General features: G+C 41.6%; 1 protein-coding gene across 1 annotated transcript in view; it reads left to right on the top strand.

Annotated features, from left to right (window-relative positions):
* Positions 1 to 1509: 1509 nt before the first annotated feature.
* thbs4b (thrombospondin 4b) overlaps positions 1510 to 17031 on the top strand; it is a 38465-nt gene continuing 22943 nt past the window's right edge. Inside the window, exons 1-8 of the mRNA XM_034192170.1 lie at positions 1510 to 1773; positions 9941 to 10138; positions 10329 to 10579; positions 10683 to 10785; positions 10924 to 11006; positions 13482 to 13533; positions 14585 to 14736; positions 16555 to 16692. Of these exons, the coding sequence (XP_034048061.1) occupies positions 1695 to 1773; positions 9941 to 10138; positions 10329 to 10579; positions 10683 to 10785; positions 10924 to 11006; positions 13482 to 13533; positions 14585 to 14736; positions 16555 to 16692 (1056 nt within the window). The 5' untranslated portion in view covers positions 1510 to 1694. The remainder of the gene's footprint in view (positions 1774 to 9940; positions 10139 to 10328; positions 10580 to 10682; positions 10786 to 10923; positions 11007 to 13481; positions 13534 to 14584; positions 14737 to 16554; positions 16693 to 17031) is intronic.

Genomic DNA, 17031 nt, shown 5'->3' with positions numbered 1-17031 from the left:
TGTAAGACATGGACCCACACAGGGGGCGTAAATGAACAGACAATAGAGATGCCAATAAATACAATTTAATATTGCAAATGTGCACTACAGGTCAAATACTGCTTTAGTCTGTCAATTAAAGTTCCACAAAAAGGTGACGTGTGGGCAGGCCTGAGGATAGGAGACGCCCATCCAGAGAAGAGCCGGGACCCACAAGGTTCCACCGCCAACGGAGACCTGCAGTCCACTGGAGCCGCCAAATCCTGAGTCCCCAGGTGGCCACTGCTCCCGGCTGTCAGATCCGGTACTGCTGGCAGGGAAAACAAACAGGTTACGGTGGGTGTGTGTACACCCAGCAACAGTCAGCAAAAGTTCAGTTCCTCTCCTGAGGGAAAAATCCACCACTCCCAGAAAACAGGAACACTGAAGACGTGCAGTACCAACAGTATACTTAAAGATAAGAGAAGTGAGGAGTGGAAATGCCAACTCCCTCCAACTTCCACACACCCAGCTCCAAGCTGCAAGTATACCAGAGGTTACGACTGCAAAAATCAGAAACAGTAAATGTGCGAACGGTACAAAGCAGCTGAGTAGGTTACCTGTCGGGTAAGCTGATAACTCGGCGGGGTTCTGATGATTCTCCCAGGCTTTTATGGTGATAATGATGATGATGACTGACAGCTGTCAGTGTCAGCGCACCTGGAGCTCCAGTGAGGCGGCTGAGCCCTCTGGTGCCTGAAACCTGACAACAGGCAGGGCGCCCTCTGGTGGTGAGCCAGCAGTACCTCCTCTTCGGGCGGCCCACACAACAACAAAGATTTTATTATAGCGACTGAATCTTAGCTGTCACGTCAAGACTTAAAATGTATTTTTATTCTCTTTCTTATGAATAGCTTTTATTTTTTTTTATCTGTTTTATTCTTTTACTTGTGTTTTTAATTATGTATTTGAATTTTTTTATTTAAATTTTATTTTGAGCTGTTCTGTGTGAGGCGCCTTGAGGCAACTTTTGTTGTGACTTGGCATGTTATAAGCTGATTAAATTGAATTAAATAGAAATTCTGCCTTTTATGTAGGACAAGAAATGAAACAGGATGAATCTGAGTGAAAATAGACATAACCAAGACCTGTGTGCTTCATCTTTGATGGTCATGTGGTGGTCGATATACGGACGACCTGCAGGTCGTACGCGTTCGCTCACTGGAAGTTTGTTTCAGTTCCTGACACTAGACAGAGGTTGTGGGGGAAACGTGGGCCTGTAGCCAAAGTGTGAAAGTAACAAGCAGTCCGAAGACACTCTGTACTCACAAGAATAATCATTTCTGGGTTGAAACACTGAGTTCAGTGCTTGAACACGAATTCTTGCTTATTGTAAACCATACGTGCACTTTTGCAGCCAATAGGAGCTGATGCACTCCTTCTCTGCATGGGGCCGTCTGCAGGTCTTAAAAGCAGGTTCTGGCCTCGATGCTCCTCCCTCAGTGAGATTCTGTCTTCACATTCACACACACAGAACAACACACCAAACTGGGCAACACACACCAACACCGTCAGCAGCAGCAGCAGCTTTTTGGACTTACAATGGCAGCCTTACTTCACCGCTGATTCCCAAAACAGGAGGCAAGCACACTCACATACAAGGAAGTGCCACTCTGGTACATACAGATAAGTGAGTGCAGACAAACTACTGATCCAGGAACAGCTGGAAGGACAAAATGGGTCTGTGGACAGTTGTGATTGTGGCCTCACAGCTGCTTTTAAAGGTGTGCTTACGTGTTGAAGCCCAGGCTTTGGGTGAGTGTACTTTGAAATGTTTTGGTTTTGTTGTTTTTTTGTTTGTTTGTTTCCAGAAATGACTTAACTTTTTGCATTGCTTTTGTGTAGCTTCAATTGACACATTGGATGTGATGCAATCCTTCACTACCATAAAATGTACAAAAAGATTTAATGGCATTTGATTTTTTTTTTTTTTTTTTTTTTTTTTTGCACTCTTTTCGTAACAGAAACTGTAAACGGCATGAAAACCGCAGATACAAATAGTACAAAGGATCAGACGTGGGGTGAGCTATGAATAAAAATCTTAATGTGAAGCAGTGGGATCATTTTCATGGTTTTATAGCAGGAGGCAGACAAATAAAAAGAAAAAGGAAGAACTTGGTTGTTTGTTTTTTTCAACCCAGTAGCTTTATCATCTTGCTGTCAAAGTAAAGTTGCTGTGTTGTTGAAATCTATCTCATCAGATCTTCTTTATTACTTGGACTCAGTGGGGGTATTAGGTTTCTGGCTCTGACAGGGTCCCAGCTGGGTCACACACATGGGAATAATCAGAGAAGATCTGGGCGCCAATATGATCTGCAAATCACACAAACACTCTGTGTGTCTCCTACGCACACAAATTTATTCAAGGTCACTTTTAAACTAAAGCTTGGGGATAATATATAGCAATGTTGGTGTTTATCATCTTCTCACAAGTCTGCTGTGTGATTGATGTCATTCCTTCATGCACCCATTAATCCCTGTGCTCTTTTGGCAAGAGCCGCCTGATGTTATGTATAAAGCAAGACCAGATTAATGCGGCTCATCATCTATCATTTCCCCTTGACAATGACTCATTGTCTGCCTAACTCGAAGTTCAAAAAGTGTCATAGAAAATTAAGGCTGCAAAGTGTATTATTTTACATTCCCAAAGCACAACGTTCTTAAACTCGTACTTTAAGGATCTGATTAATTTGTCTAAAATCAGCTCATCAGGAGCTGAAATCTCTGGGTTTTCATCTTGATAAAAAAAAAAAATTCCCAGCACACCCAAAACACATCCTTCTCAAGATAAAAGATACAACAGAAAGCTCACAAGTTTTAAAGTGCATCATAAAAACAGCAAAATGTTGCTGCTGGATTTATTGTTGGCAGTACTACCAACCAACTTTTTTAGGTTCCTTAGATGACCCCAAAACACAACCAGGATGTTCCCAAAAATAAAAACTGGCCTCAAGCCAGTTATCCAAGATGGCGTCCAAGATGGCCATCAAAATAGGTTTGTTTGTTTGTTTGTTTGTTTTTTCACAAAAACACCAATGATTTCTGTCATTATTAAGTCTATTGTTTGTTCCTACTATGTATTTTAATGATAAGGGTCGATTGGCAGCCATTTTGGACGCCATTTTGAATCTTAAGCCCATGAATGAATTTAGTTTAGGCACAAATGAGTTTGTGCGATTAGTCTTCCCAGTTGGTCTCCCAGTCAAGTACTAATCAGGGCTATCAATGTATAGACCTGTGTTTGATTCCCACTTATGCTACCCATCTGTTCCCTTGCACAAGACACCATCTGTCTCGTCTACCCAACTGTAAGTAGGTACTGGCTGTGGCTGGGGAAGTACACTGAGCTGAAATGCTCCAGAATCCAGCCTGTATTGGCCTTACTTCTTCTGTTCTTCTTATGAAACCAAATCCCACCATACCAAGGGAAAAACAAAATTACCAAAAGACTTGGAAAGAACATTTACTAAATTTAGTCCATGTGGCATTACTCATTCTCAGTCGAATTAGAAACCTTTCAGCGGACCCCATCATGTCAAATGTGTTTCACTAAAGGCTGCAGGCGAGTGTTGATGTCATTCCTTGATCCCCGGTAGATGCTAAGAGACACATACTTCAGAACAGCATGTGGTGTGTTGAGTGGGTAAAGCTTTCATTTATTTCACAGCCTTCAGTGGAACTAGTGTTAAGAAACCTGAATTCTGAGGTTAATCAAAGGCTTAAACCAGGTAGGATGCGAGGTGCAAAGAGACCCTGACTCCCCCAAAGACTCATGACCAGTGTCTTTTTATGCAACTACACATGTTTTCATGTTTTTACAAACTTGGGTAAGCCCACAACAAACTATGATTTGTTGTGGGCTTTTTTCTATTTGGGGATTTTGGACCCAATTAAAAGTCCAATACACTGCATTTGAATGAGTAAACACTTTCTGCCGTCCTGTCACTTTTAAGTGCATGCATTTTTTTAAAGCCCTGTGTTGCTCACTGGTGTTCTGAAATATACCCTGAGATGGAGGAACCATGGGGGAACACATGCAGAGCAGAAAGATAAAAGGAAGAAGGAAGAAGCTCATCAGGGGATCAGGCTTCGCAATCACGGCTAACGAAGGCCAATCTCTGGGAGCATTTGGGAGCAATTTTGTTGCCTCACAACAGCGGGCCTGGTAGAATGATTTTAGCGCACTTGCATATTTATGATGTGTGCAGATGGCCAACTACAGATCCACTGCACATTCTCTTGTGACCTGCCCAGTTTCCCAGTAACTTTATTAAAGGAAACCACTAATGATGAGGTCTAGAGCATAATGTCTTGCTGGCAGTTCAAAGCATTTGGTTCAATGCATGTAAATATGACACCTTTGCCTGTTCTAGCGATAATACAGCAGACCAGATATGTGAAAGCGTTGTGTACTTTATGGTAAAACCACCTAATTTTGCACAGGCATTATTTCTTTTAAAAAATACATTTTTTTATTTTGCCTTTCTCTTTGTAATTAGTTTAATTGTGGTTGGAATGAGTTCAGCCTTAGGGTTGCCACAAACAATTATTTTGATAATCGACTAGTCACAGATTATTTTTGCGATTCATCAACTAAACAGATCATATGTAAATTGCGGGTTATTGCACAAGCATGCAGCTGTTATTTGCTTGCCCAGGTGTGCGTGTTGTTGGCTTGATAACAAAGTCATCCACTGAAGAGGAACATATTTTTAGCACTGTAATGTAGCGTTTTCAAATATTAGCAATATCACATTTCCTATTCAAACATGACATCACTGTTATAACGCTACAGCAAACACATAACATATGTGGGTGATTCTTAGACTATGTGCACTTATGTCCTTTGATCATATTGTATGAAAAACAGAAAAAAGGGGAAATTTCACACTTTTATAGTTATCTTTACAATGAAAGTGTGTTAAGAAATTTGTTCTAGTAGTCTATGATGACTTTTTCACCTTTTTTCAGCATCATTATATGCAAATATTGCCGTTTTGTGCTTGTCCCACACCCAGACTTTTGATCTTCAATGATAAAAATGAATGGTAAAGAAACATTTTTCTAATGTTTTAAAATATCTCAATAAAATATCAGTAAAATAATCAAAACATAATTGGGGTATTCAATGTCATACAACTGTTATGATTTTTTTTAAACAAAATGTAGTTGTCCCACACTATTGCCGTAATTTCCACCACAACACTAATGTCCCTTTAAACAGTTTGTATGAAAGATTGTTTGGGTAGTTTCTATGGAGATAAAGAGTGACATCAGAGCACATGTATATAGTGCCAAATCACAACAAACAGATGCCCCAAGGCGCTTTATATTGTAAGGCAATGGTGTGGTGGAAATTACATTTACAAGGCCAATAGTGCCCATAGTTAAAGAATCACCCATGTGTGCTAACGCTAATGAAATCATCATTGTTAATGTTAAAGTTTACAGCTATCAATATGTTAGTGCCTAACTAGCCAATTAGCTCACCGAGATGACTGTCCCTCTTTGTCACAGTCAGAAATCAGAAATTTGAGCTCCATTTGAAATGAACTACCCATCAAGATGTAGCGGGATGATGGTCCCGGGTCCTGATTGAAAAAGACGTTCCTGCTAGCTTGGCTAACGGGGAATTCCCCTTTGGCTGACCTGGTAAAGGAATGGTCTTTAGTGCGAGCCATCCGGGTTCGATACCACCGCCGTCCCGGCCACAAAGGTCCTACAGTCACAATCTGGCATCACGAACAGGATGTGGGTAGTCACAGAACATGCTTAAATGCACCTGTGACTTCGGGGCAAAGTCAAAAATGGTGGGGAGATATGTAGCGGGATGAAGGTCCCGGGTCTTGATTGAAAAAGACGTTTCCGCTAGCTTGACTAATGGGGAATTCCCCTTTGGCTGACCTGGTAAAGGAATGGTCTTCAGTGCGAGCCGTCCAGGTTCGATCCCACCGCCGTCCCAGCCAGAAAGGTCCTATGGTCACAAAGATGAGCTCTGCCGTGCAACTGTGCATGCATCTCTACCCTGGACTTTAACACCGTTGAGTTGAGCTCCCCCACTGAAGAAAACCCACATAATTTTTGTCTTTACATAACAATACAGTAATAAGCGCCTTTTCAATTTGAAAAGTAACATTTGATGAGCACACTGTCTTTAAAGCAGATTATTGCCGTTAGATGGTGCGGAGCTCAACTTGATAGAACAAACCCGCCAGCCATGATATTTTTTGGGCATAACTTTTCCGGTGACATCACGGCTTACCCTGATTACCGCTACTGCACATGTGTGTCAAGGACACAAAGGCAGCAGAAGATACGAGGTCTGTTACAAAAGTATCCGACCTTTTTATTTTTTGCAAAAACCATATGGATTTGAATCACGTGTGATTGCATCAGCCAAGCTTGAACCTTCGTGCGCATGCGTGAGTTTTTTCACTCCTGTCGGTTGCATCATTCGCCTGTGAGCACGCTTTGTGGGAGGAGTGGTCCAGCCCCCTCTGTGGATTTTCATTGTCAGGAAAATGGCTGAGCGACTGCCGCTTTGCTGCATCAAAATTTTTTCAGAAACTGTGATAGACAGCCAGGTGGAAACCATTCGGAAAATTCAGATGGCTTTCGGTGAAGATCTTATGGGCATCATACAGATTAAGGAGCATTACAACCGGATTAAAGATGGCCCACAGCGGCTGAGTACGTGCCGCGCTTCGAGCGGCCATCGACAGGCTGAAACGACCAGATCATTTCCAAAGTGAAGGCTGTGTTGATCCGGGACGTCGTCTGACTACCAGAGAAATGGCAAGAGAGGTGGACATAGCACTTTTTCGGCACATTACACTGTTACAGGAGATTTTGTAATGAAAGACGTGCGGCGGAATTCGCACGTCAGGACGGAGCCACATAATGGCGCAGAACAAAAAGCACGTCCGTGTTGGAAGTCTCACGGGACATGCCCAGCTCTTCCACCATTCAGAAGATTCAGACGGTTTTGGGTGGCTTTTCAGTCGAGTGAGTATCCGAGAAATTGTGTAAGACCTGGGCATGTCACAACATGTCCTGTGAGACCAACACGGAGGTGCTTTCGTTCCATGCCATTAGCGGCTCTGTGGCGAATTCCTCCGCTCCTGTTTTCATGACAAAATCTCCTTTAACACTGGAATGTGCCAGAAAAGTGCTATGTCCACCTTTTCTGCCATTTCTCTGGTAGTCAGACGACATCCCGGATCAACACAGCGTTCAGTTTAGAAATGATCTGGTCGTTTCAGCAGGTCGATCGCCGCTCGGAGCGCGGCGCGTCCTCCGCCATTGTGCGCCATCTTTAAACCGGCTGTACCACTCCTTAATCTGTGTGATACCCATAAAATCGTCCCTGAAAGCCATCTGAATTTTCCGAATGGTGTCCACCTGGTTGTCTCTCACAGTTCCTGGTAAAATTTGATGCAGCACTGCTCCAGCCGTTCACATATTTTCCTCACAATGAAAATCCGACAAGGGGGGAGGACCAGTGCTCACTCAAAGCCTGCTCACAGGCGAATGACGCAACCGACAGGCGTGAAAAAACTCACGCATGCGCACGAAGGTTCAAGCTAGGCTGACGCAATCACACGTGATTCAAATCCATAAGGTTATTGCAAAAAATAAAAAGGTCGGATACTTTTCTAACAGACCTCGTACAGCAGCAGTTTTTTACAAACATTAAAAAATAAACTGACGATTATTAAATTAGTCGCCGTCGATTTTGATAGTCGACGTAATCGTGACTAGTCAACCAATCGTGGCAGCCCTATTCAACGTGTAAGAAAACACTGAAAATGATACTTCATTTGTATCAGTATGGCTGTAAAATAAAGCATTTTGAAGGTATTCTTGAACCGCATGGAGACCCCTTTGAACTTTGCTATTTATTATCCTCAAGGAAAAACATGAACTTCCCCTGATATGTAAATTGTTTAAAATTTTTATTATATATCAAACGATGTCTGTGCAAAATTTGGTGCTTTCACCATAAAATGCACAATTGCTTCACATATGTGCCCAGATATATGTCAGTCCCAAATGAGGTGTTGCCTTCTATGTTTTCTTGCATAGTAACTCCATTCCAACCAAAATTACATTGATATGTATAAATAAGGCAGCATGGTGGATTAATGGTTAGCACTGTTGCCTCGTAGCAAGAAGGTCATGGGATTGAGTCCCACCTGTGGCCTTTCAGTGTGGCGTTTGCATGTTCTCCCCGTGTTTGTGTGGGTTCCCTCCGGGTGCTCCGACTTCCTCCCACGACCAAAGACATGCAGGTTTGGTGGACTGGAATCTTTACATTATTCGTATGTGTGCGTGCAGGTGTGATTGTGTGTGTTTATGTGACCCTGTGGTGGACTGGCATCCTGTCCAGGGTGTACCCTGGACAGTACCCTCATGCCCTATGACTGCTGTATTAGACTCGGTGGAGGTGATGGTCTAGTGGTTTAGGTGTTGGGCTTAAAACCAGAAGATCCTGGGTTCAAATCCCCACCTGACTGAAAAATCACTAAGGGCCCTTTTACCCCCTATTGCTCCCGATGTGTAGTGAGCGCCTTGTATGGCAGCACCCTGACATCGGGGTGAATGTGAGGCATTATTGTAAAGCGCTTTGAGCGTCTGATGCAGATGGAAAAGCGCTATATAAATGCAGTCCATTTTAGACTCCGTCTCCCTGCGACCCTTAATTGGAGTAAGCGGTTGAAGATGACTGAGTGAGTGTAAATAAATAAATAAAAACAAGAAAAAGAAAAAACTGAGCTTTCCAACAATGTCTGTGCAAAATTCTGGTGCTTGCCATAAAACATACATGATATTTTCCACATATCTAATATAAATAAAGTGTAAGTTCTCCCTTTTTTCAAGCAGATCCGGCATGGATCCACGTGTTGATTTGGCACTGCCACACTGTATGCAAAATGGGTACAGATGATCTTGAACTAAGAACCTTTGGTTTTGGGAATAAATGCACCAACAACTTGGCCATTACGCTGCCTAATATAAATAAAGCAATAAAACAAGAAATAAAACCATCCATCGATAACAAGGTCTAAATGCCCACTGACACGAACATGCCTTTGAGTCATGCAACAGCGTGCTGGAGAGTAAACTCGTCTTTAACGGGTGCAGACAGGATGCCAGAGAATTACACACAGAGAATTTTGAAATGTTCAAAAAAATCTTTCACGCACAAATGTCGTGCTATGTGGTGCGATCTAATCTCCAACCCGACGTGCAGTTCGTCAAGTGGAGTAAAGAAGAAGTGAACAGAGCGAGTGGTGATGTCAGCGGATTGCATCAGAGTGCAGCTCGTCTGAAGGATTATAACAAGAAATTAAATCTGTTATAAACATACTTTAACAGCTGCACACAAGAAGGAAAGAACACACAACTGTTTTATGAAGCCATGACAATGTAAACATGACAAATAATTACCTTTTCAGACGGCTCAAAATGCTTTCTGCAGGTAGTTAGGCGCGTGCAAACAGCTCCCGCTGCAGCCTCCTCTGTGATTCAGGATGCGTTTAGAGCCGTCTTCAACAGCCAATTTGCAGAAAAAAAAAGATTAATCTGCTACGAAATAATTATTTTATATACGCAGCATCCAGCGTGGCAGCCAGTAGAACAAAGAACAGCGTCCAGCTGTGAACACAGCAGGTGGGATTGTCATGACAATGTTCGTGCTATTGCGTGAGTCACAGGCATGTTCATGTCAGTGCACATTAACACACCCTGCAGTGCCTCTGAGCTGAATATTTCTGCCCAGTTTTCACTGGCTGATTGACACAACAGCTCATAAGCTCAAACCATCATCATCTTGTCTACTCAGAAAACACTTAATGTTTACAGGTCGTAAATACTCATTGTCATTCGTTACTCACAAGCTTCAACGCTTCTGTTTCCTCAGTCTACGATCTGCTTACCTCACCTGATTGCTTGCCAGATCTGCTGCAGGGGGGTCTGATTGAGCAAGGGGTAAAGGAGGCTTTCATCCTAACCACCTTCAAGTTGCAGCCCAAGACCGGAACTACCGTGTTTGGCCTGTACAACCCCAGGGACAACACCAAGTACTTTGAGTTCACTGTGATGGGGAGGTTGAACAGAGGTATGACTGCATCAAAGAGACTCGGGTGCAGGATAATGTTGCCCGCAGGAGCTATTTCCTGTCTCCCACTGCTGTATTATTGATAATATCATTCCTTGACTACAGTTCTATGCACTACATCCCCCTCTTCCTCCTGCACCTGATAATCACTTTTGCTTTTTCATTTTATCTACTTCACTCACGCTTTCAGCTGTGTTACGTTACTTGAGGAGTGACAAGAGGATGAGCTCGGTAACCTTCAACAACCTAGTGCTGGCGGACGGCCAAATCCACCGGCTGTTGTTCCACCTGCGGGGGCTGCAGCAGCCGGGTCCGGGTGGGGTGGAGCTGCATCTGGATTGCCGGCTCGTGGAGACAGTCAGGGATCTCCCTGCTGTGTTCCAGGGTTTGCCAACCGGCTATGGTATTGTGGAGCTAAAGACCATGCCAGCCAGTGAGCAGGTGATCTGCGCATGCATGCAATAATGGAGGTTTTACATTATCAAAGGATTCATGGGGCTCCATATGGCTCATGGCCAAATTCTGATTTGTTTTGCTCCAACAGGACAATATACAGGAGCTGAAGCTGGTGGTTGGGGACTCGTTTGAGAATGTTGCTTCATTACAAGAATGTCATTACCAACAAAGAGACTCTGTCCAAACTCTGGGTAAGATTCTATCTGTGGAAGACTGCTCAGTAAAACAGGCAAACGTTTCCCAAGAAAACAACCACATCTGCCAAAAAATAATAGCTAGACGTCACGCTCAAGCAACCACTCGATTAAACTTCAGTCTGTCTGTCTCAGGGGTTAACACAAAACAGCTGTCTAATCAGATGCTGGAGTTAACGAAGGTGATAAATGAGCTAAAAGATGTCCTCATTCAGCAGGTAAATACCACAAACAGTTCCCCTGAAACAGTTGTAACCCTGGGCCCGTATCCGCGAAACAACTGAAAGCCATCTCAAAGACCTCCTAACTTAGACTGAAATTTCCTGGCAAGGAATCTTAGAGATCCAAGAGGTGTCTGAGAGCAAGTCTGAGCAAGGAGGGGACAGAAACTCCTATCTTTGTGAGGAGGCAGGGTTGACCCCATTGCTAGGCATGACGCAGTCCTCTAAGAGCTGTGATTGGTTGTCAGGGAAAGGGAAAGAGAAACAAAAAAGAAATGCGCTCCACCCTCCTAGTTATGAATGGACAGTGAAATCAACCAATCATATAACCTGTACTGTATTAAGATGTGTAATCATGATATGTGTAATGTCATGATGATGAAATTTAGCAAAATTAAATGAATTGTTACACAGCTTGAAAATGTTTGAATGTACCTCATTCACGTGCCGATTATCTATATATTAAAAGTGTGCATGCGTGCATGAGTTTATTTAGTACGTTCATTGGAAGTACATAATGTAATTATAAATGTTAAAAATACATGGATGACACAAGAAAGTGAAAACACTTCCATTGTGGTACATTTAAAGTCAAATGACAAAATACGAGGTCTATTAGAAAAGTATCCGACCTTATTATTTTTTTCAAAAACCATATGGATTTGAATCACGTGTGATTACATCAGACATGCTTGAACCCTCGTGGGCATGCGAGAGTTTTTTCACGCCTGTCGGTTACGTCATTCGCCTGTGGGCAGTCTTTGAGTGAGGAGTCACCCACCCTCTCGTCGATTTTTTCATTGTTTAGGAATGGCTCAGAGACTGCTGCTTTGTTTGATCAAAATTTTTTCAAAACTGTAAGGCACAACTGAGTGGACACCATTTGATAAATTCAGCTGGTTTTTGGTAAAAATTTTAACGGCTGATGAGAGATTTTGGTCTGGTAGTATCGCCGTAAGGACGGCCCACGGCGCCTGAAGGCGATCTGCGCTTCGAGGTGGCAGCGTCTCGCCGTTTCAAGTTGAAAACTTCCACATTTCAGGCTCTGTTGACCCAGGAAGTCATCAGAGAACAGAGAACTTTCAGAAGAAGTCGGCATGAGGAGTTTATTCGGACATTCCATTGTTAACGGACATTTTGTAATGAAAGAACGTGCGGGCAGAGTCGCATGTCGGGCCGGACCCGACCGCGGGGGGTTGCGACAGGAAAAACACCTCCGTTGGAAACCTTAACGGGCAAGTTGGAACATGCCTAAGCTGTTAAACAATTTCTCAGTTACTCACTTGTTGAAAGCCATCAAAAGCCGCCTGAATTTTACAAATGGTTTTCAACACGGAGGTGTTTTTCCTGTCGCGACGCACACAGATTTGCCGAGTCGTCACGGAAACGACTGCGAATTTGCGCACAGGTCTTTCATTAAAAAATGTCCTTAAACAGGGGAATGTCCGCATAAAGTCCTCATGCCGGCCTGTTCTGAATCTTCTCTGTTCTCTCACGACGTCCTGGGTGAATTAAGCCTTAAATTAGGATGTTTTCAGGTCAAAACAGGCCAACGACGGCGCCTGGAAGCGCTGCACGACGTCCCGCTCCGTGGGAAGTCCTTACACCGACAGAAACACCCCATAATCTCTCATCAGCCGTTAAACTTTTCACTGAAAACCAGCTTAATTTCTCGAATAGTGTCCACTCGGATATTCCTCACAGGTCCAGAAAAAATTTTGATAAAGCAACCCGTGCCGTCTTGAGCAGCGTGTGAAACAAAGGAATTCAGCCGAGAGGGCGGGACCACATCTCACTCAAGGCCTGCCCACAGGGAAATGACGTCACCGACACGCGTGAAAAAACTCACGCATGCGCACGAGGGTTCAAGCATGATTGGTGTAATCGCACGTCATTCAAATCCATATAGTTAAAAAAAAATAAATAAAAGGGTCGGTTTATTATCTAATAGACCTCGTAGAAGTAATCATAAAATAACAATATTAATACTACTACTACTACTAATATAATTCATGATACTATTAATAGTGTGTATATGATAACAAGAACCTAAACAATTTCTAAATACATTAAGACAGTAAATTAACATAAAATAATTACGTAGATCAAGCCATTAGTGTGTTACTGACTCACTGTCATCCTACATATGGAGAATATCTCTACTTCCTCTCTCTTTTCTGCCATCGTCTCTGCTTAAGACACTCTTATTCTTCTTAAAAGCCCCCCTCTTACCAGTTTGGCACCTTAGGAGCTCTCTTAAGGCCTAAGGTGCTTTGCAGACAATTTTCATCTTACCAAGGGAAAATTCTTTATGTGTAAGAATTCAAGGAATTCTACGATTTTTCTTAGAATCACTAGGTGCTATTTTAAGCCTAGGCTGCTTCGTGGATACGGGCCTAGATTTCTAACTTGTGGCATCCCTGACAGTTTCCCTGACTTAAAATAAACATGATTTTGTTTGATTTATTGCAGGTCAAGGAGACCTCATTTCTCCGAAACACCATCTCGGAGTGTCAGGCCTGTGGTAAGATCATATGCTACAAGAGTCATGCTAATCACCATGAAGTATGGTGACTGTCATGTCAAATGTCACCATGTTTTTATATTTGGAAAGTGTCACCCTTTAAGCTCAACAGCAAAGAGGTTAAAATCACAGAAATTTCTCCAACCCTGCTTCTTGTACTGAAAACCTTGTATACTGATACGAGTTGTGCTGCTAAGAACATTCCACCTTCATCAAAAAAGCTGTGACACATATGATGTAAAATCATTAACTCCAAACTGGAGCAGGAAAATAATTTTTTTTTGATAAAAGTATTTCATAACTTACTTGAAAAGAATGACACCTGAGGTTAGCTAAGAGCTCATAGCTGTTAGCTCTACTGATGCTAGCTGGTAAAGCTAAGTGTAGAAGTTAGCCAAAACCACAACGCTAACTTACTCTTCCAGGGTTCCAAGTGAGAGAATTTCTGCTTGTAAAACAACTCAAACCTTTTTTACATTCTTCACAAAAGGTTTCAAAGTACATTCAACAAAACAGTAGTACTGGCAAATAAAAGACAAAAAAAAACATGTGTTAATCTACCATTGTACGTACATAAAATAAGCATTAAAACTGTGTGTAAATATGTAATGAAGATGCAGTTTTCAAGTTTACCACAAAACTAATGAAAATAACTCTGAACAATATTAGCAGTATCAAAACTAAAATAAAATCTGATAATGTATACATTAGTGCAATTTAAAAGTACTCAGCAGAATTAAAAAGATTTTTCCAGAGAAAATGAAACCTGTTTGGTCACTTTTGAAATAGAAAGTATGCCTATATTTTGATGACATGGAGCACAGGAAGGTTAATTTGAGGTAAGATGCACTCACTTCAAATATAACTCATTTTGTATTGTTAGGGCAAAGATGTCTGGTCTTCCCCTTTAGCCTTTCAAATGGCTTTAGAGTTATAATAAAAAAAAAAAAATAAATGTTTAGTTATGACTGTGTGACAGTCAGATTCTGGAAGAGCCTTTGTGACAAGGACTGAGTGCAACAAAATGAATTATTTTCTATTTTGTTTAAAGGACTGGGTGGAAATGACGTAGTGAAACCGAGATGTGCGCCGGGCGTCTGTTTCCGTGACGATATGTGCATCGAGACTTTGGATGGCGTTGAATGTGGACCCTGCCCTGATGGCTACACTGGAGATGGTTTTAACTGTGATGATGTAGATGAGGTATGTCTAAGTGTGTATATGTGTCCTTGTGTGTGTGTTCTTGGACCTCTGTATTCAAGAACAGATTTGAGTTCCAGAAAATCTTGATATTCCAAGGCTACATATAGTCATTCTAGTTAGTCTGTGGGCCAAGCAGGTTTTCAGTACCACTTAAGGTGACAAAATGACACTTAGAATCCAGCCTTGGTGTACCATGGCCTACACAAAAATGTACAGCTGTCCCAGGGTAGCAGCTGTAGCCAGGTAGAGGTCACTGAAGAATTACACAGAGGTCAAAATGTAAAAATGCTCCAGTCATGTTGAAAACTATACCACATTATTTGTCTTATCATAGCAATTCCAAAAAGGTATAGTTTGGACCATCTATGACTGAATGTTCTGGAGGTATGGGGTAAAAACAGCAGAAATAGTGACAAAGGTCAGTTTCAGTTTGTACAGGGGTCAAAAGTTAAAACTGCTCCAATTTCAGTAACAAATTATGCAAATTATTGTTTGGCTTAATAGGGTTCTAAAAAGAATAGTTTACACCATCTATCATACTTAGTTATGTTACGGGGTAACATATGTCACACGTCATAGAATCCAGTGGACATCGACCTTGTTTGACCTTTACTTTGGAGACCAAACATTCAACACAGTCAAAACTATTTCATATATTAATCCTTTTATTTCAGCCAATATTTTGCATCACTTTTTACTGAAATTTTACTGAACTGATGAATCTGCTGCTATGACATCCTCCCTTATGTCAAATATATAAATATGATTAAACTATATTATATTCTTGTTGTACAGATACACACACATATACCTAATTACACGTGCTGCTTCAATCCCATTTTTTGGTATTTAAATACTTCTTTATGATGTATTCTAATCACAATCATGGAATTTGATAAATTTGCATAAATTTATTAAAATGTCTTGCATTTAATCACTAAAGGCTGCACACATCAGCAAATTGCTGGTTTTGTGTCATTTTTTTCTTTTTTTAAGGTGGCATGTTTAATAGTCACGTGACACAAACTTAATGCTTTAGCTTATGCTTATTCCTTTTCAAATTTTTCAAGTACGTTACATATGCCCGAATATTTTATTCTGCTATATTGCAAAATGCTTTAAGGTTTATGTACTACAGTACTTATGAACTTTATATTTTCTAATGTAGATAAAATAAAAAAATATACTGATGTAATAAATATATATAATAAAATATACTGATAGGCTATAATTCTTTTATGATATGACCACTTTAAGTGTGAACCTGAGTTATATTGACAATCACACAGAATAGCTGCCACCATGTGCTCAAATTTGGAAAATGAGTTTGGAATTACTGAAACAACTGTCTGGGCTGATGGTGTTACTTTTTAAAGATTTAGTTTGGAGTAAAGCTAAATAGTTGAATTGTTTGAAATAAACTTTTATGATGAATGTCACAGATTTAATTAATAGGTTTTCATGTTTTCAGAGAGCTGCAGTAATCTTCAAGTAGGATTATCACAACAGGTCTAAAAGGCCAAATGAGGAAATTATGGGGGTCAGCTAACAGGGAAGACAAACATTAAGAGGTTTATGGAACAACTGATTCTGATAGAGGTCTTCATAAGTCTTGAAGTTCAAGGATTCGGATGTGCGTGTGTTTTCCGGTGTTTTTTCCTGTTGGCAGTGACCTCTTTTCTGAGGACCGGCCCCTTAAGCATTCTCTTTATTGCATGAGCAGAACTGTCATCAAAACTAAAAGCTTTTGGGGAGAAGCCCTGTGAGACCCGCATACATTTTGCAGCTTCGCCAAACTTTGTGCCCTCCTTTCTGCAGTGCCAGTTTAACCCCTGCTTCCCTGGAGTGACGTGTGTGAACATGGCCCCGGGCTTTCGCTGTGAAGCCTGTCCGCTGGGCTACACCGGCCTGCCAGTGGAGGGCGTGGGCATTGTGTTCGCGCAGACCAACAAACAGGTAAAAGACTGAATGAAATAATGCAATGAAAAACTAGATTAGATTAGATTCAATTAGAACTTTATTGATCCCTTGGGAAGACTCCCTCAGGGAAACTGGGATTCCAGAAGCATTGTATAGCAGCACACAGGGTAAGAAGCACACAGAATATCAAAGTGAAAGTAAAAAATAAAACTGTTTGCAAATATGAATACACAAATATAGATAGACATACTGATCAATACTGGTTTACTGGCTACTACTGTTCCTCTCCTTCCCGTCCTCTGTCTTCCTGTTACTCCTCCCCCCAGTGAGGAGTAATATAGTCTGGTGGCCTGAGGGGCAAAGTAGTTTTTCAGT

Source organism: Thalassophryne amazonica, chromosome 17 (assembly GCF_902500255.1).
Source record: "Thalassophryne amazonica chromosome 17, fThaAma1.1, whole genome shotgun sequence".
Taxonomy (NCBI): domain Eukaryota; kingdom Metazoa; phylum Chordata; class Actinopteri; order Batrachoidiformes; family Batrachoididae; genus Thalassophryne; species Thalassophryne amazonica.
Note: the sequence above shows the minus strand (reverse complement) of the source record. Positions and strands in the feature narration are given on the sequence as shown.